The sequence below is a fragment of the Hypomesus nipponensis genome, chromosome 10 (assembly GCF_054491055.1).
Source record: "Hypomesus nipponensis isolate SF chromosome 10, ASM5449105v1, whole genome shotgun sequence".
In the NCBI taxonomy this organism is placed as follows: Eukaryota; Metazoa; Chordata; class Actinopteri; order Osmeriformes; family Osmeridae; genus Hypomesus; species Hypomesus nipponensis.
The window spans coordinates 7,683,211-7,704,144 of NC_140370.1; the positions used below are offsets into that span (position 1 = coordinate 7,683,211).

A 20,934-nucleotide genomic window follows, 5' to 3' on the forward strand; every position below is an offset into this window, starting at 1 on the left:
ATTTTGCAACATTTAAAATCAGTTGTCATTGTAAAGCCCATGTGAAAACACATTTTGCAACATTTAAAATCAGTTGTCATTGTATGTTCGCTTTGGATAAAAGCGTCTGCTAAATGAATAAATGTAAATGTAAATCAATGTTTGTTAGCCACATGGTTTAGGATGGACTGTAAATGAAATACAATGTTGGCTTTATTTATTACCAGTAATTGTTTTGCTAAAACAACAAGATCAGAATTTCTAAAAGGTCTATAGGTTTAAAAAAATATGTGTCCTATCTAATCAACTACCAGTCCACAATATGGTTAGGTGTTTGGAGGCCAAAGTCACAGAATGTACTTTCAGACCAACCAGATAACCAACCAGGCACTTTGTGGTCAAAAGTGTTGTTGGCAGCGTGCTGCACATGCTGACACGAGAACTTGCACATGTTCTTTCTTTTAATAGGTCAACATTTGTACTATGACAATCCTGTAAGTTCTTTTAACATAAAGGAAGAGCAAACTCATTAAAAACATTATAGCAGTATCCCAAACATGAGACACAAAACCACTGCACTATACTTTCACCGCACTTCACTTTCAGCATATATTAGGGTCTGTACATTTACAGTATGTTATGTGTGTATATAGAATCGTATATATGTTATGAAGTTGATTCCAGCTCTGACCTGATGCAAGATAAACAGAAAGGAAATCTTGTGTTTCATATGTTGGTCATGTTATCAGGTGACAACAGATGTGACAAGAGGATTGCGTGACAGATTTTTTTTTTGTGCAGTTAAGGGGGGGTGGGGGGTGGGAATTGATGTGGAAAAAAAGAACTTACTTTGTCTGTCTATGCTGTTGAACATTGTGCGGTGTACCTTTCATGAAGCATTGCATGAGAAGCTCAAACCACAAAAACAACCCTGTTAGAGATGGAACAAACTTTCTTTGTTTACTTCCTGAACTACTAATTATTTTTACTCTTAAGGTTTCTTATATTACTAATCCTATTCCTTAGCTACATATCCTAAAGTAATGTAGAATTTAATGCCCAATTAATAACAAAATACCATGTATCTTTAGTGGTTCATAAGTAAGACATTTTCATCTATTCAAATAAAACAGCATAAAAAATTACAAAATATCTCATTATCATTTGTTGGCTAATTAAGTCAAGAAAATCATTTAACGGTTCATGATACGTTTTTATTTGGTACAGGAGCTTTTTCTACAGAAAGCTGATGGGTTAGGCTGAAGGAAGACCTAGCATCCAGGGAACCCAGAGAAGATCAGTTGGATTCTGATTCATCCGCTGATTCAGAAATAACTGATGTCTCCGTATGTTCTAAGGTTTTACAGAGGAGAAAAAGAAATAAAACATTAGAAGTTAGGTTTGATACATGAGTGAAATCACTTTTAGCTTGGAATATGTAATGAGCTTATGTGCCTTTGGTACTGTTCTAACCTTATGCTGGCAGCAAGGTTATTTTGATACTGACGTACATTTACAGTTACAGTCCTCATCATCATTTAACATGGAGCTTAACAAGCAGAACAAACCGCCTCTAAATATGGACAATTATGAACAATTACAAACGGAAGGTCTAACCTGTAACAATCTCTTTGACCTGGATACTCCCACCTGCAGCTAAACAGAGATAAAAGGGATATGTACAAAATAAGAGAGAGACCGAGAAAAAGCTAGTGCTCTTTAGTTTTGCCTCAAACGTGTATACAATTTGTGTGTTGGGTAGAATGATTATCCGGTGGTGAGTTCCTGAGTCTTCAATGAGCATATTAAGCGGTCTTCAATGAGCATGTTCAGAAGAGCAATGGAATCCCTTTTCAGACCAGTTCTAGTGTGAACTTGCCTTTAAGGGCGTATCTAGGCCCACTGTGCTCAGGGGAAGGGGATAAAAGGGAGCCCTGGGGGGTACTGGAGTGCAAAGCGTCCCAGCCTGCAGAGATGGGAATGTGCAGGTGAATGAAGGTTCCATCCACCCTCTCCACTCCCCCAGGGCTTTTGACTTGACAGTGTATCAAGAAGGATTGATTCAAGCTTCTGGCAGACTGTTTACTTGAGGAATATAATATCTGTACATGATATTTGTATCTAACTTGCAAACATCCTCCCATAGGTTTAAGGGGAGATGGCTTCAGCAACTTTTTCTTATTTGCTCTACACAGTCCTTTAAAGCATGTTTTGAATAGCATCTCTCAGTGAGAGAATAAATGGACAAACTACATCCTTTTGTGTTAGAAAGTTCACAAACAAAACAGCAAAGCTATGTTTGCATGCTTTTCCTCAAGAAAAATATCAGGCTTCAGTACTCAGTGTAATAAGTTCAGTTGTGCTTTCAAAACATATTTCCTAATCCAGAAGTTTCTTGGCTGATTGCTCTTAGAGGGGTTGACCTTTTATGGGATGGACAAAGGGGTGGAGGATATAGCACAGTGTACAGAGCACTTGAGTGTAGATCAAGTTATAGATTAAATCCTCCCCTTGTAGTGTGCTTCACTGTGGAAAATATAGTATCTTCTCTACCCTACAGCATTAAAGGGTAATTACACCTAATTTAACAAACCCTGATAATTTGAAGGTTGTGGCAGTTACTATGTGTTCAGTGGCTTTACTTTTCAAACGCTCCCTTAGCTCAGCAAACACATTTCAAAATAAAACAATGAGAAGGGTAATGGTTGAATTTATCCTACCTGAGAAAGTGTAAGAGGTTTCTGTGAAGGCAGTGTCAGGCAATCTGGGGAGAGGAGGATTATTAAATTAAATTTGCATCAAGCAACATAACAAGCCATGCTATGCATGTCATCTCTAGCTCTAAAGCTAATGGAATTTTGCTATGAAATAATAATGCTATTGGTTACACTTACTTGAGGTCATCTCCTTCAAGCAGCTTTCTGTATGTAGAGATCTCCACATCGAGAGCAAGCTTGACATCCAGAAGCTCTTGGTAAGCCAAGATCTGCTTGTGGAGGTCTGATTTAGCCACTTCAATGGCTGATGTTAGGCTGACGATTTGAGCCTGGTACTCAGCCATGCCCACGCTGGACTGAGCCTGGGCTTCTGCTAAGCTCTGCTCTAGGGACACATTCTGATGACAGTGATGGGGAAGAGAGAGGAACAAGTGGAGGATTGTGAGACCCACACGAGAAAACAAAGATTCTTGGTCGAACTACTGTATTTTGGGGGTGGATACACATCTAATGATCAAATGAGGGATGGGCAGGGTTGAACAATTAGCTTGGGTTGTAACCTACACTACTCCACCATTTAGTATTCAGTATCTAAACATATTTGAAGAATAGAAGCCACCATTTACCTCACCTTAAATGGTACAAATGGTACCTATTGAAAACTGTATTTTGAAGCAGCTCTACATGAAAATTAAGTGTAACTATTGTACAAAAAAGTGTACACTGCTCGTGTGGAAGAACAACTTTGTAGCAGCCATGCCATCTTGAATGATAGGTACTTTCAAATCATTCACCACTTCCGTTTTAGTTGGTTGGTGACTTCCTGTTGTGATTTATTTAAACATACATTGATAAGCTGGCTTGCGCTGGAAATTGGGGTCAAAGCAGTTAATTCCTGTAACTGCATAACTTTGAGATGTGATGTTGAACAGTTGTCAAAGGCCTTGCTAACAAATCTGTTCACGCAATTTGTTTCTGAAATGATAAGACAGTGGATTTGGCTCCATGTAACAGCTCTTTAGCACTAATTTAAAAACACATACTAAAATGACTTAATTTAGTGGCAAGATCAGAGTTCAAATCTTTTCCCAAATACTGCTTTTAGTCATACTTGTGTGCCGTTATTAATATCATAACAGCATGGATGTACTTGTCTACTATTAATTATGTCAAAATGTCACGGTCTTGCTCTTTTGTAACAATATGGTAATGTAATCTGTTTAGTATGAATGGGCCTGACATAGACCCTTTGCAAATATAGTATCAAGCATAAGCCTGGTTGTTGGTGTATGATATATGAAGGTATGAAATGGAAGGTTTACTCACAGCAGAGACCAGGCCTTGAAGTTCTAAACTAAGAGCCTGCAATTCTTTCCTGGACCCAGAAATCTCCAGTTTAGTGGAGGAGATGGCCTCAGAACTCTTGGCATTAACAGCATGCATCTCATCCATCTGTAATGTGTCAGTGTAACAGTGTTCAATACAATGACCATTCACAGAACACATACTTTGTGGTCTTAATGTGGAATTATAATTATGATACTTAAAAGGACTTTGAAACGTTTGTTTCAAATACTTGTGTCATGTAAAATCTATAATGATCTACAGAGCATTGTGAATGGTGAGTGTAGTTCACCTGACTTGACCAGAAGGAAAGAGGATGTTCAGTAGTAGTGTCCACGCCATACCTTCAGCTTGTAGTATGCGTCGGCTTCCTCCCGATGTTGATGCACAGACTTCTCATACTCCATCCTTATCTTGTTGAGAGCCGAGGAGATGTCGAAGGACTTGCCTGTGTCCACCTCAATCATGGACACAGACGTGTTCATGGCTGTAGTCCCCAGTTTGGACTGTAGAGTGGACAATTCCTGTGTTGACACAGGTAGTCGATATGAATAGAATATGGACAAATGGCAGTCTTTGGATGAGGCTAGGTGATGCTATTATCAACATCAGCTTGAAGTATTTATAGCTTGAAATCATACATTTTTCATGTTGATCCTTTAAATTCTTATTTATTTTACCTCATTAAAGAGGGAGATGGAGAGGGGAATTGAGATATCTTAAAGCAATGCAAATCAAAACATTGTGGCTGATACACGGAGAACCTGTTCTGAAAAACAGTGACATCTGGCGTATGTGTACTGCAAGTGGCTGACTGCATTTGACTTTAATACCGAGACAAGCAGATCCTTCCCCACACCTTTACTTGTAGTTACAAAGGAGTAAATAATAATAATAACAACATATACTAATACATGGTGTGGTGCCACATTCACTTATCTATGTGTTTTATCATAGGCTCGCTTTGAATATATATAGTTTAATAAACCTTGCATCTTCTGTACTAATATTGGCCGGGTTTCCCAGATTTGTTAAGAAGCTCTTAACGCTAAAAACTTCTTAAGAACGTTCGAAGAGCGCTCTAGAACGCTCTTAGAACGCTCTTAAGAAGCTCTTAGCGTTAAGAGCTTTTTAACAAATCTGGGAAACCCAGCCATTGTGTTTATCTAACCTTCTCAGGGTCATATAAGGGGTGCGTTTAGCTGTACCTCATCCTGTGTCTTGGTGACAAACTCGAGGTCGTTCTTCAAGCTGCTGTACTTGGCATCCAAATCAATGCGTAGGTCTGATGCTACCTCTACGTCCTTAAGAAGCAATAGCAGCATAAGCATTCAAACATCATGTCTAACCATTCACATTCAGATGTATTGAATTATTAATATTTCCTTTGCAATCTAATGGTTCCGGATTTTACCTTCTTCATGGCAGCAATGTCCGATTCAAGCTGGAATTTCACACCTTGTTCGAAGTCAAATCTGCAAACGTCAGTAAACTTTCTATATTTCTGTTTATATTTCTGTAATCATGTACATTTTGGGCCAACTTGTTTACTGTACAACCTGTATGCCTGTGTACAGATAAACTTGTTATACTGCAGTTCACTTGTTGAGAGTTATATTAATTTAAAGAATGCATTCCCTGGTGTTTTTTTTCATAGAATTGCATGAATGCAATTGCTCACATTGGGTGTAGCATGGCACTGAAATGTACACTTACTTGGCTTTGAGCTCATGGGCTGTTCCACGGATGTTGTCCAGCTCAATCTCCAGTTTGACGGTGTCGAGGGTGAGGCCCTCTAGGGTGATGCGGTACTCGCTGAGTTGTGTCTCGCACTCTGTCGTGGTTATGGAGGCCTCCGGCCCCATATCAGTACCCCCGGTCAGTTGGGACAGCCTGGCTTCCAAATAAGTATTCTCTTGCTGGAGGGCCTTCACTTTGGCCATGTACGAGGAGAAGCGCTCATTCAGCCCAGATAAGGTGTGCTTCTCAGCTGCCCGTGTCAGCACAGGGGCCAAGGTGGGGCCCAAAGCAGGCCCTATGGCCAGTGCGGAACCAGCGCTGATTCCTCCTGAGGCCATAGTGCGGCCCATGGCAAAAGCGGGGCTGGCCATCAGCGCTCCACCACCACCACCACTAGCAAGAGCACCCCCAAATCCTAGCCCGCCCCCAGATCCCGCACCCAAGCCAAACCCTGACCCCATCCCAGCTCCCAGTCCCATCCCAGCTCCCAGTCCCATCCCAAGTCCTTCTCCCAGCCCCATCCCAAGTCCTCCTCCCAAGCCCAATCCCATTCCAAAGCCTCCTGCTCCTCCACCTCCTCCCAAACCCAACCCCAGCCTAGCCCCACTGCCTCCCAGTCTACTAGAGAGGCCCAGCCCACCACCACTCGACATTCTTGAGGAGTAAGACATGTTTTGAGAAGCTAAAGACTACAGTTGCACAATAATCTGAGACAGAAAGCCAGTGAGAGCTGGAGTGCAGAATTCAACTAACGAGTCTGGAGTCTGTTTTTATAGAGCAGAGCAAGAAGAGAGTAAGACAGAAAGTGGGAGGAGAGTAAAGGAATGGGGTTGACGCCACTATTTGCTGTCAAGAGTGTATTTGCACCACTCTGCCTAACAGCTATTGAGATTTACTGTGCTTGCTTGATTCCATCAAGGTCATACAAGGTTCTGCATCTCTTAAGTCTTCACATAAGATTAGTTGTACCTCAGTCTTTTAGGTTAATCTTCTCATTCCATATTTTTTTTTACAACAGTAGCCATAAGATCTAATAGATCTTAAGAGCAAGGGAAAAGTAATTTCTCAATAAAGTAAGCTAAGTTTATTATATATTTAAAAAAAAGTAATAATAAGACAGTACAACACTTAAAACGTGCTCTCCTGCAAACTGTACTTACATGTGTTCTTGTTGCTAAACTGATGTTGGTTTTCAAAATATCATTGCAGATCAACTACATGACATTACTCAACAGGTAATTGAGTTAATGCAATTGTTGTGTGAGTTGAACTCAGTTCTGTGCAGTATTTTATCTCAATGCTCGTTGTCAGAGTAACTGAATGCCTTAGATTAAACTGATACTACAGCAGATGTTCAGTGGAGTAATTGGCACGCCATCAGTGCCTTAAGTTTGACGCTTATAAAAGCTAGAATTCACAAAAAGCCTTGTCTGGTCTTGAAGGCATCCAGCTGCTGCATATGACAGGTAATAGATAAGAACCTCACCACTAATAAAGCAGGGAGTCTGCCCATCCTAGACAGGTGATTGAATGTAAAGGGGCAGAATGACATACTTATTTATCTAATAGCAGAGACCACTTTTGGCACATTACTGTTCAAATGTATAATCTATTAGCAGAAGCAATGTTTGATTTGCTTTGACCTAAAGTCAGGTCAGACCTTGCTTATATTTATGAAGATAATATCTAAGATAATAAGAGCCATTTCTGAATCAAGATTAATGTATGGATAAAAACACAATCATATCGTTGTCAACTGATCTCAAAGAAGGCTTAGTAAACAAGGAAGCATGTCTTGAGTCACCCTTGAAGAAGGTCATAAACATATTAATGAGATTTAATGAAAGTCACTTTGTGCCTGAATGATGACGCCTGAAATCAACCTCTAATTAGCCTTTGCCATCATGGTTGGTTCTGCACTTCTTCCCATTCACTACCACTAGCAAATCAGTATCTGTGGATACTGTCGGGATATTATGCAACTGTTACAATAATGACAAGGTACATTTACTGAAGAAAAGTTGTCTTCCTGCTGAAAGCAACAAAATAAAATCACCAACTGCTATCAAACAAGATGAGCTACCACCATGACAATCCCAATACAAACCAGCCAGCAGTCATAACAAACAGTACTGCACAGAAAAAGAAAGAAATGATGGAAGTCTCTCTTTGGAATCAAAATGATGATGGAACGCTTTTTTAGATAAAGACAATATCTGTATATTTAGACACACACTGTAGTTAGTACAGTGGGGTGAAGCCTTGTGCCAGAGGGTGCTAGTGGATGGGGTGAGCTAGTAAGCTGGAACTACATAGAGTTTTCCTGAGAGGGCTTCAGTGCTGAGGCAGTCAAAATGCAACTGGTATTCAAAAACAAAGAGCTCCCAAGCCCCAGCAACCAGGCCACACACACACAATAACAACACAAATACAACAGGGAACAAAAAGCTTCTGCTTTCCAGAAGGCCAGCCTACAATAAAGGTCGACGCACACATGGGCTCTGGCTGTTTGACACAACAAGCCACCCCACTTGCACTCTGAACCATAGCTATGTCCATGGGTGACTAGCTTAGCCTTCTGACCATAAACACACACTGTTCTCACCCTCTCTTTTCAAGAAACAGGGAACAACATGCCTATGCCGAGACGCAGATCATCCTTCTTAGGCCAGGCTTCCGCCACAGAGCGTTCGGCCGGGACCCGGATCGGTACGGTAGGCGTCACCACAGCACCAAGAGGAGTGTTTGTGGGGACGGCACCCACGGGCGGCGCCTCGAGTCTGGGCACGCGGGTGTCGCGACGCGCCCTCGGGATCAGCAGTGTGTTTCTGCAGGGCCTGAGAAGCAGTGCCGCACCGGTCCTGCCTCGGACCGGTGACAGAGCCCAGCAGGGGGGCTCCCAGGGCCTCAATGGCTGCCTGATGGAGTACAGGGACAAGGTGCATGCCCTGGAGCAACTTAACCAGCAGCTGGAAGAGCAGATAAGACACTGCCTTGATCGGAAAGCCTTGAGTGCCGGGGCATGGGGCCCGCTGAGACAAGACTGGGAGGACGTTTACAGACAGGTAGGGCAGGGGGAGCAGATGGGGCCAGGAATTGATCTCCAAACTTTGAAAACAAATAAATAAGCAGAGAATTTACTCATGGCAGTACCTCAACCTCAAAATGTGTGCGCTATAAATTTCCAGTTGTCACTTAAATATGGTATTCAAAGAGTGGACATACATTATCACAGTAAGAGACTTCCCACAAAACTCATAAGTATTACTAATGATTCTTATAGAGACTGATTTACATATTACATATTGTATGACAGATGTATGTCAACTTAACAAAAATATTAATTTCACATCTCCTGTCATTAGGAAAAACATTATCATATAAATAAATGCATATGTGCACCACCCTAAAATAACTAACACAGTAAATTTGCTGTCTTAGTTTTATTAAGGAATTGCACTTTGTTTATGCTGCATGACTAAAGAAGGTTTCTTGATGATGTTTCTGGGTGAATTGAAAGGAGTTTACCTTCTTCATGCCAGCAGAAGTTTACTGTTAAGTTACAGTACACAAATCCAAATACTAGGCTAAGGATCTTCTTGTAAGGTTTACTTCATACTATCTACTGTCTCCTGGAGGATGGTATGATACATTGCAATCCCTTCTGCAGGTCAGTGAAGCAATCCTTGACAACGCCAGACTCATGCTTCAGACGGAAAATTTACAAGCTAACGCTGAGGACTTCAAGGACAGGTAAGAACTTGATTCTCATGTTTGCTCTGTGTGTGTGGAGACCATCATGAGATGATCTAATAAATCACTATAACACTACCGTACAGACCAAAAACCCTTTTTAGCTAGTCTAATTATTTTCAAATCAGACATATTTATATTTATATTTAGTATTATACAAGTTTTGCAGATGACGAAGGTTAAAAGAATACTGTTTGAATCTCGATCAGGAGATTGTTTTTTACATCTAAAAAATAAAATAATTCATTTAAAAAGATATTTCTTTGGTCATTTCTGGTTAATTGAGAGATTGGAAATGTAGGGGACAGATATAGGGGGGAGGACATGCAGGAAATGGCCCAAGCCGGTGCTAGGATATACAGAACAGGAATTTAGGGTGCTTTTCCAGGCTGGTGTGCATCTGGGGGCACAAAACTGGAATCAAACCCGGACCCTTACAATATGGCCTCAGCCTATATGGAACCCAGACATTGTACATTTTAGCCTAATTCCTGACACTTACAATATATCACTCTCACTACAACTCTCTACTCTTTGAAAGGTGTAATGTTAATCCAGTGTATATACATTTTATACCTATAAGTTTGCCATTTTTCTTTTTTACATGTTTGCCTCCATCCTCCAGTGTCCACCCTCCATCTCCTCTCTGTCTTTTACGCATCTCATCTCCCTCTTATTTCCTGTAGGTTTGACAATGAGCAGCCTTTTAGGAAGGCTGTGGAGGAGGAGATCAGTTCTCTGCACAAGATCATTGATGATGCAGACCTCACCAAAACCGACCTAAACAGCCAGATTGAGAGCCTGAGACTCGAGCTTCAAGACTTGGAACGCAACCACGAGGAGGTCAGTGCCATAATCATTTGACAGATTCTTGGAGATTATTCTTAGGTTCCTGTATTACTTAGGTAATGAGGTCATTTGAGTACATATTTAAAGAGGATCCCAATACATAGACAACAATAACACAAACAACATGAATAAATGAATGAGATATGGATATTTGTGTTTTGTAACGTATGAATGAATGCCCAAGATCAACATAATTAAAATATTCATAAGAATCTTCCTTGACATATTTCCTTCCTGGAAATAATCAATGGGTTGTGCATTACTTACTGTAATTGGTAAAAACAGTGATGAGCACTGTTTGACAGTCAGTATAGACCAGTAATTAGCTCTGTAAAGGGAAAATACATTTGAGTGACAGGATGACATACAATAGGTTCTTCTCTTTAATATTTAACATAGACTTTTCCACATGCCTAATCAGACACAACTAGACGTAATTAATTGGATGTTCTAGACATTTCTGACATACTGTATACATCTCAAATTTGTGCAAACAGCATGTTTTCTACCCCCTACAGGACGTGAGAGTCCTCTACAACCAGATGGCAGGTCGTGAGGTGGATGAGCCTGATGCTCCAATAGAAACCAGTCTGGACCAGATTCTGGCCTACATCCGCTCTCACTGGGAGAAGGTCATCGAGAAGAACCGTGCTGAAACCGATGCCTACTTGGAGAACAAGGTTTGGAAGGATTGGAAGGCAAAAATAAGGAAATGCTTTGTGAACTGTATGGATCTAAGGATAAGGTTGTGTGTTTGTGTGCTCAGCAGGCAGAAACTGTAAACAGCAAACTGAGTCGGGAAGAGGAACAGCTGGAGACTTTGAAGATGGAGTGTAACGATGCTGGCTGTAAGATCCAGAGTCTACAGGCTGAAACAGAGTCGATCAGAGCACTTGTACGTATTCTGCTGTCTCCATTGCAAACTTTCCACAATGTTCTGTAGCGACCAACAGAGACAGCAATACCACCTTACACTAAGTGAACTGATTTCCAACAATTACATAATATATCATCTTGCCTATTCATTCCCTTCTCGAGAGAAACAATGATGTAACATGATTGAATGGGTGTCACCAATACAATCATTTCAGATCAACTAGTCATCAAAGTAGGGAGGGTGGAAAGATGCCTTTGGGAAACAATTATCTACTAAAACACATAAGACAAAGGCTTGATATTTGGCAAAAACAAATACAATAGGAAGAGTGAGTCAATGCTGATGGGCCACTAAACTTAGGAAGTCAAAGTTTGCAAGGTATGTTTTGTATCAAACATGACTACTTCAATGTATGTACACGGGTGAGTATAGTCATTGATTTAGACATTTCTGTCTATGCATTCGATAAACATCTTCATATTATTCTTGCTCACAGAAACGAGGTTTGGAAAGCTCCCTGTGTGACGCTAAGCACTGGCATGACATAGAGCTTCAGAACCTGGGCTCTGTCGTTGGTAAACTGGAGTCGGAACTGGGCGACGTCCGCAGCGACATTGAGCAACAGCGCCGTGACTACGAGACCTTATTTGGAAACAAGATGCGTCTGGAGCAGGAGATTGGAATGTACCACGGCATCCTGGACGGAGAGGAGAGCCGTTACCATCCCTCCATGTAAGTTGCATGGCCGCAGACGCTTTAACGCTGAACATACAATGTATGACACACAGCAATTATGTAGGGGGTCAGATGGCTGAGCGGTTAGAGTTGGGCTATTAATCAGAAGGTTGCCAGTTTGATTCCCGGCCATGGAATGATGTTGTGTCCTTGGGCAAGGCTACACCCTGGTTGCCTCTGGGAGAATGTCCCTGTACTTACTGTAAGTCGCTCTGGATAAGAGCATCTGCTAAATGACTACATGTCAATGTAGATAACCACAATGGCAAGTGGAATGGATGCAGAGACGCGGATATAGTTGACTTTGTTCTCAGTAAATGCATTATTTTGGTAGCTAATTCTAGACAATAATGCTTGAAGGAGTCTAACAATTTGAAATGGGTCAGATTAGTGAAAAAGCCCTTGGTCTGAGAATGGTATAGCCAAGAAAACACTACTCATGAAGGGAAACGTAACACAGCACTGCCTCAACAGGTGGTCTGGCAACCAATCAGAGCCAGAGGGAAATCCAACTGTTCCTCCTTCGGATCCTCAAGGAAACAAAGCCTGTCAAGGTACTGTTTGGTGACATGAATAATAATCATACTGCACCATCAATAGCACCAACACTTGATTACGTTTATTTGGAACATTTAACTTTGTACGTCTCTTCTGCTACTTTCTTTTTTAGTAACCATCCTCAGTAGCACACAGTTAGATGTGTTATGGGAAACGCGGCCCAGTTAACTCTAACAGTTCCCTCTTTTTCTTTGTATAACCACAAAAATTCAAAATATTTCAAATAGTGGTCCAAGACTTTAACGGCTATAACTTCTGTTTTAGGTTTCCAGTGTTGATAGCACACCTGATATTACAAATGACACCTACTGTAGTTCTGTCCAATATAAAACCTATATCAACTTCTATGTTAATTATTCATGTCAAAAAGGTGTCAATAGATCATTTTTGAACGTGGCAAAATTGTTTTTGTCTCTACAGGTTCCAGCCCATCTGGTAGTAAGTAGAGGTGTGCTTGATGAACATGACCATAAGTATGATCAATCCAAGCTAACTGAAGATATCCTAATCCACTAACAATCATGTCACAATGAGTAAATAAAAATGATATTCTCTACAAAATGATAGTTTGTGCAGTTTGTCATCCTGGACCAACTTTTAAAAAAACTCCCGTCTCTTAACCCTTGTGTTCTCCTCGGGTCATTCTGACCCATCAGTCATTGTGACCCAACTTTGTTTGCCACAACTTTACCGCATACAAAAATAAAGTGAAGCATTTTCTTTTAACCGTTGGGCTGTCTCAGACCCCTCACATTGCGAAGGTTAAAAGAAAATTATTTTTATTTGCTTTTGTATTGGGTAAAATTAGGTAAACACAACGATGGTTCGTTATGAACCTTTTGGTCATGTGACCCGAAGGCAGCACAAGGGTTAAAAAATGTTATGTCCATCTATAGTGCTGAAGCCATACGGTGTTAGCACCACAACGGAAGGTTAAGAGCCACTACCTACAAAAGGGTTCAATACTATTTCAAGCCATTAATATAAGAATGTTCAACATTGTGGAATGTCCTTGTAGTTGTAGTAGTTTTAGTAATATTAACTACATGCATTTGTATTAAATATTTTAATCAAGACACAATAATATTTCGTCCCCCACATCCTAGTTAATGTGTAAGCAAAAACAGCATTGCTGCTCACCAAAGCCACATTTTGTTTGGAACATGGAATACACGTGGCTACCATTTTTCTACACAACAAAACATCACAATTGCCAATTAAGACGTTTTGAGCACCACAACATAGCTCAATTAGATTATTCCTAGTTTGAGCCCTACATTGGATGACAAACTGGAAGAAGATAAGCAGCTTTCCCAACTTGTACACAGTTTGCACATTTGCACTGGTTATCAAAGAAAGACTAAAACACATCAAAGATGCTCATTTCCACCAGTTGATCAGAAAAGTTACATTTGTTCAAAACCAGATGTGAATAAACTATAATATTTTGTCGCATTTCGAGCACTGACTGAAGGACTTTATTACATTGCGCAAATTACCTAACATAGGTATAATTAGCTACAAGGATTTTTTACCACAAGTATGTGCTTGATTTTGGCCCCTACACCTAACTGTTGCCTATACCAATGTACTCAATTCTGAATTCACATAATTTTCTCCCAGTTTAAAAACTATTTAAACTACGTCCTCTAGCAAAAACACAACTTGAAATGATGTGGTTGCCCTGCACTAAAAGAATAACAGAACTAATTGTTTCCAGCTCTGCTTAATTGCCACAATAACCTGTAGCTGTACCTGTAGGTGAACATTATATCTGAAGTCCTGTTCAAACCTCTGTCTACCTCCCATTCTGTTTGTTTAAATCACTCCAGTTACAGAGAGGAACTAAAAACCCCACCAAACCTTCAGACATGATCATTAAACCCGGGCTTGTTCATTCATATAATGTATGCACTTATTCACCACTACCATTTCAGTGGTATTGGCATAGCAGGCTTAGAATGTGAAGCACGACTGGATCTGTAGTACCTTGTACACAGAGCATAGCTGCCTCATCCTTGTTCTTGGATCTTTACAAAGTTCTTCTTTTTTTTTACCCAGTCAAAAATAAAACTACAGGCTCATTTCGGTGGATTGCTGGGTTAGGCAGGCTGCAGGGGTATACAACCCACCCCTACCCCACCCTCATGACTAACCATGGGTGCCATGAAAGTCCAACGGTTAGATTCAGGGTCATACATCTCTATCGAACTCAGATTTGACTGTCCATCGTAACCACCAACTGCGTAAAGTCTTCCACAGTTAGCCACCAATGAGACTCGACTGCGCCGTGTGTTCATGGACACCAAGTGGCTCCATTGGTCGGCCACAGAACTGTACACCTCTGCCCCACTCAGGAAACCGGAGCCGTCGTAACCTCCTGCCACGTATAGGTGGCTTCCCAGGGCAGCGGCCCCATGACGACAGCGCTTGTTCATCATCCCAGCCACAGGGTGCCAAAGAGCTGTGTGATGGTTGTAGAATTCCACCTGCAAGATTTGAGTGTAAAGAGAAAAACAGTCTAAAGTCAATCTAAGCTTTCAAAAACCCACAGCAATTGGCATAGCTTGCGCAGTAGTGAGGATAATGTGACTGTCGACTACAACTTGAATCAAAGCTGCATTTTAAACACCCCCACTTAAATGCTCAGTTTAATTAATGGTTTCATTCAATATGGAATTAGGCCAATTCCATTACACCAGTTACCATTTCACCCCTCCTTTCCACCACATCATCCCCTATGTTGATTACACAAATCAAGTACCAACCGTGTTGAAGATTTGTAAACCATCATGTCCTCCGGATACAAAAATCCTTCCATCGAAGACTGTCACCCCTGCTGCACTGCGACTGGCATTCATCTCTGTTACTACTGTCCACCTGTACACATGGACGACACGGCATAACACATTGATTCAGATGGCAGGATCTGTTTATTTGTGTTAGGGATGATACAACATTGGTATTTTGAAACCAACTATTTCAGCTCTTGATTTGTGATCAATATGTAAGTTTTGTCCATAAGAAAAAAATCAGTGAAATAATATAATTTACCCTAACAATTTACGAGGGATTTGCGAAGCATTAACAGTAGCCACCAAATATATATTTGTTTCTCTTTATTCCAATACACAACTTAATTGTTTCCTCATTAGGAATTAATAATATATAATGAAACTTACAAGGTTTGTGGATGGCTTCTGACAACTTGACAAAAATCCTCATAACATAATTTATGTTGTCAATTACTGTTTAAACGCACTGTGAAAGCGATAGATTACATGAAGTTCAAAAGTTTGGAAGCTTTTTACCTGTCTGTTTCTGGAGAGTAGAACTCCACAGAGTTGAGAGAAGATTTACCATCATAGCCTCCGCAGACATATATATGACCATCCACAACAACTGTTCCCATTGCACTGCATTAAAAAGAAGAGAAAGGAGATCATGGATTAACCAATGATGTTATAGGCATATAAGTTAACAGAGAGGTCATATCTAAATTGGGTGGGGGTATCAAGCAGGAGAAAAAGCTGTGAACTGACATACAAAGCTAAATGGATGTGAAGTGTGGAAGTCAAGATCTGGTTCACAGAAACATCTTACCTTCGTTGGCTGTTCATGCTGGCAACACGTGTCCAGGTGTCCGTTTCTGGGTTGTAGACCTCCACAGTGCTCAGCCGGGACTGACCATCATATCCTCCAATGGCATAAAGCAAGCCGTTCACAACTGCTACACCTACTCGACTCCGTGAAGTTTTCATTGGCTGACATCGTTCCCAGCAATTTCCAATTGGGTCAAACACTTCAACTACATTCAATGAATCACCTGGGTAAAAAAATAAAAATAAATCTATATTCAATGCAAGACAAGCCAAGTCAGTCAGTCATTTACAAGTCTAGTATCTTCAATAGTTGTTTTAAGGTAGGAGATGTTTATTTTGGTACATAGTACCATATATTTGATGCCTCTGTTTAAAAACATGGTTGAACAGTCAACATTATCATAACATGGGGAGGTGTCCCATTGCTAACAAGATTTATTACTTTAATATAACTAAGGCACTGGAAACACTCTTCCCAGTTCTCAGATAGTGTATATCCAAATCAAATAATTTTCACCTGCAGTATTGAGTCCGCCTACAGCATAAATTAACCCTGCAATAGAGGTGCAGCATCTTTGCCGTGTCTTAAAGGCTGGAAGATGAGGTCGCCGATCTGGCATGAGGTGAAAATCTTTTGCCTCATCAACAAGATCCCTGTTAGAGAAACAAAAAGGTTGTGAGTTACATTTTCCTCTGCATCTATCCAGCAAGAAACCATCATCAAAAGAAATAGCATCCTCTCACTGTTCACAGTCAACCAATCAACAGACAGACAAACTTCCTCAAATACATTATACTATAATGTACCCTTTAAAATACTATTAGATAGGCACTGGATATGTTTTGGGTTATGGATGCAATATGACACCGTCAAGCTCTTGCTCAGCTTGTTATATGCCTACTAATCTTTTTTTGTATGCCTACTATGTAGAATGTAACTGTTTTGAATGACCTTGTGTTAAACTATTCACTTGATGAATAAAAAAATTAGACTTTAAAGGTTAATCACCTGCATTTGTGGCAGGAGCGCACCAACTCATCTTGCTGGACCCGGTCAGCCAGGAACTGGGGTCGACAAAGAGGCAGCCGGATCTTGGAGAGCAGTTCTGGCAACAGAGATCCCCTCTCCACACGTTCATGACGTACCCATGCTAGAACGGCTTCAAACACCTTTGGATAGGGAACAGAAGCTTTGGTTGAAAGATGCTTTACAAAACTGCATCTCGAGGGCATTTGTCCTGAAAAAGCTTTGTAATTCACGTATGGCTCCATTACTTGCCTGCTCCTCTGCTTTGATATTCAGCTCGTCACAGCCTACCAACTCCAACAGTTCCTCTGGCCGGAGACAAAGGAACTCCTCTGACATGGACACGTCCACAAAATGCTGGTGAACAAAACTGTTGGCTGTGTCATACAGTGTGGTGCACATCATGGTTTCTGCGAATTGCCGTACTCCAAGACAGTTCTTGGGATGAAGTCTGCAAAACAGCAGAGGTATGAAGTGAGAAAGACTGGCACACCACTTAAGGTCTCTTCCCACAAAGCCGATGGTCAGCCAATAACTGAAGAGGAACCAAAGACTAATTTGCTTTGCACTGGTGTCCAGTCAGTACAAACGTGTTGGCATGTTTGCCCAATTCAACTGCTTAAATCTCAAGCCTAATATATCCTGAAGTGTGGTAGCATTTCTCGGTAAGAACTAAGAGCTATGTATAAACCTGTAATGAAAATGCTTGGTTCTCAGATAATTTAGACAAAATAATTTAAGACTTAAATGTAACTAAGGCTAAAGTAGTCACATTATTGTATATTAACAGATGTTTTGTCTTGGTCAACTCACCTCTCTTGTAGGAAAGAGCAGCAAGCATCCTTAACATTTTGGAGCTGCAGGAAGCTGGCTCCAATCAGGAGGACTTGGACATTCTGCTGGTCAATGGCTACATGGCCATTATATGCAAAGTTGATTAGAGCTTCTAGGGCACTGCAAAATACCAAATAAAACAAGTGGTAAGTAATCCAAATGCTATTCTATAATTATAATTATTTGAGCCAGGTATGGATGAAATTGCAGCAAAACAGATCATTAGCATGGTCGACATGTCCTGTGTCAGTGTATATTTAGACACGTTTAAATTATTGCCACTGTGTGACTGATATTGCGAGTCACTTTTTTTTCCCCAGTCATTTTAAGTTGACTACATTTCTGATCATAATGTGAATGTAATTTCAAGTCAGTGATTTTTTTTTCTTTCTTGCGACATGAAAACACTGACTATGTTGCATACTTACAGTATATACTTAACATTATGCATTATGCAACCCTTCTCAACTCTTACCATAATTGATGGTATTCAAATACTAGAGATAAGAGAAAATGTTTATTTATGACGGCAGGCGTAGCTAATGTCAGTGATGGGGTTTGACTGATAAAACGTTAATTAATTCATCAGATTGTCGACATCTGATAAAAATAAATAAAAGTTTTAATTTTCTATTAGGAGCAGCCAATAAGGTTAATGACATTGGATATCATATTAGATACTACAATCAGAAAGACCCCTGTATTACAGTACTCCATCATATTTTGAATTAGATAACTATTTTATATTTAACTGCAGTGTGTAGTAAAAGGAATTGTGATTAGGCTAAATATAACTGGCAAGGCATCAATCTGCTTTAATGTATTGACCACTTATAATTTGTTGACTTTATACAGTACAGTGTTCTACTGGTAATATTCAATTATGAATGCCATTATGGTCACTAAAACATGGCTGGCGTTGGGAATCCTTCAATTTAGTAGCACCATACTACCACGAGTGTATTTCTAAGTGAGGGCCTCCACTGCATTTCAATGGAATGTTACATTGAAACATTTAGTAAACAGGGGATTTACCTAGGGTCCATTCCTTGCATGACAATCTCATCTTGCTTGCACTCTACCATGTCATTGGTGAACATAGCATGAAAGTATGGGATGGAAGCAGCAAGCACAATCCGGTGGGCGCTGAACTTGTGGTCTCCAATCTGTAATACATAAGCAGATCTCAGCCAATGATGTGACAAAACTGGTACAGCAGGATTAAACCATGAGGATGTTAGGGTTAGGATTAAACCTTGGGACAAAAGACCTTGGGATAAAAGTACCCTAAGCGTCTTTAGTATCACACTCTGTGCACATCCTCTGGTGACGCACACAAAAGGGGAAATGACACAAGGCCTATTATTAAAAAAAACATCTCTAATGTAATCTAGCCTTTTTGCACAAACTGCAGCACTACCCTGTCAAGATCATTTGTAACCTGTCTGTGTTCGATAATGTTCCATACAGGAACATTTATGCTGAAACACGCTTAAAATGTCTGATGGAGATGCAAAGACAGCCACTGCCCCCCCACAAGTTAACTTGGCAATGTGTGAGAGATACCTGCTGTGACCAGAATTGCTTTGATAGGCTTGTGACATTGTAACTGTAACGGTGTAGTGCTGAGTAAGCATGTAAGCTACTGTCTAGAAGCAGCTTAATGCTGATTAGTATGACTGCACCTCCTTGCCCACAGAGGGCAAGGGTAAAGTGAACATCACATGACATCACTTTAATTTGGCCAAAACGGAAAATCAAGTTTAAAAACACTAGAAACCAACTACTGAACCATTATAGTCTGATTAAGTTTTAAAGACAGCATTGTCTGGTGTGTCTAGCTTGGGTCCTTTACTAGTGTGTCTGCCATCTGTTGGTCACCGACCCTAGTAAGAACTGAATTAGCTCAAGCTTGCTTATCAGCTAGGTTAGTTCGCTGCTGCTTGTTAAGCTAGTCGAAAGAGAGTGCAAAGAAACATGTTGGTAATAATTGTGCTTATAAAACATTGTGGTGAGTACATTACAGCAGTTGCTACGGTAATACCTAGCTAATTATATCACAGTTGCAAGACTCAACAAGCTATAGCTAGGCTAGCCAATTGAGACTTCTGATTGCCCTGTCAACGTCAGGCTAGAGAAGTTCACGTTGACATTCATTCTTGTTATCTAGCTCTAGCTGGCTAGAGTATGTCATTTCAACATCAACTGCAATGATCATAATAGGGTCTAAATCACAGCATGTTATGACATCGGTACTTAAGTACTTAAAACCAGTTAATACTAGTAAACCATATCCACTGTACTGTAGCTAGCCCGGCCGCGAACAATCAATTTCGATTGTACTGTCTGTAGATAGAGCTAGCCGAGTTAGCAAGAATATTGCTGCTAGCTTTGCCCCTGATATAACGTTACCTTAAGGGTGACATCGCATAGTTTCCCTTGTCTTCTTATCTCCTCCATAACAGAATATCCTCGACCTGGCAAATCGTGGACTGAAAAATGCATCAAATCTTCCAGTTCCTCATATATCATGTCACCCATCGTCATAAGAGATTGAAATAAGAAGCACTATCAAATGTGCGAACACTAGGGGGGTAAAATGTCCAAGATGGGTCTCCGTAGCTACGTTTTCCTCTCTAATTTGGATTTGCTCGTGTTGCTAAGATAAAAGCATGACTGGTCCAAACAGAAAAATATTAGCTTTAAACATGCCACCCTAGACAAATAATACCCTGTGTAGCCTACATTTGCGCGGTTGTCACTGAACGGAGGCGCTGGTTGGAATATAATAATTGTACACATTTTGAACTGTTAGCTTATGTGGTATCGGCATTTGTACGAGTAACAGAAACAGTTTACTGTACCTAATCGGCGAATCTATTTTATTAGTGTCTACATGTGCTCAATAGAATGGAGGAC

At 40.5% G+C, this 20,934-nt stretch overlaps 3 protein-coding genes across 3 annotated transcripts; 1 reads left to right on the top strand and 2 right to left on the bottom strand.

Annotated features, from left to right (window-relative positions):
* Window positions 1-1,184: 1,184 nt before the first annotated feature.
* On the bottom strand, window positions 1,185-6,451 carry LOC146271430 (thread biopolymer filament subunit gamma). The gene is made up of 9 exons (XM_084708108.1): window positions 5,757-6,451; window positions 5,455-5,515; window positions 5,249-5,344; window positions 4,385-4,564; window positions 4,023-4,148; window positions 2,874-3,094; window positions 2,700-2,743; window positions 1,597-1,635; window positions 1,185-1,332 (listed from the first exon to the last, which is right to left on the bottom strand). The coding sequence occupies exons 1-9, from the start codon at window positions 6,449-6,451 to the stop codon at window positions 1,277-1,279; spliced, it is 1,518 nt and encodes a 505-aa protein (XP_084564234.1). The 3' UTR covers window positions 1,185-1,276.
* Window positions 6,452-8,413: 1,962 nt separating this feature from the next.
* bfsp2 (beaded filament structural protein 2, phakinin) lies at window positions 8,414-13,094 on the top strand. The gene is made up of 8 exons (XM_084706829.1): window positions 8,414-8,845; window positions 9,451-9,533; window positions 10,220-10,376; window positions 10,901-11,062; window positions 11,149-11,277; window positions 11,756-11,991; window positions 12,469-12,548; window positions 12,973-13,094. The coding sequence occupies exons 1-8, from the start codon at window positions 8,414-8,416 to the stop codon at window positions 12,996-12,998; spliced, it is 1,305 nt and encodes a 434-aa protein (XP_084562955.1). The 3' UTR covers window positions 12,999-13,094.
* A 286-nt stretch (window positions 13,095-13,380) lies between these two features.
* klhl18 (kelch-like family member 18) lies at window positions 13,381-20,779 on the bottom strand. Its single transcript, XM_084706827.1, has 10 exons — window positions 20,428-20,779; window positions 19,051-19,181; window positions 17,995-18,135; window positions 17,434-17,632; window positions 17,164-17,324; window positions 16,672-16,808; window positions 16,156-16,378; window positions 15,864-15,968; window positions 15,321-15,432; window positions 13,381-15,041 (listed from the first exon to the last, which is right to left on the bottom strand). The coding sequence occupies exons 1-10, from the start codon at window positions 20,560-20,562 to the stop codon at window positions 14,655-14,657; spliced, it is 1,731 nt and encodes a 576-aa protein (XP_084562953.1). The 5' UTR covers window positions 20,563-20,779; the 3' UTR covers window positions 13,381-14,654.
* Window positions 20,780-20,934: the final 155 nt, after the last annotated feature.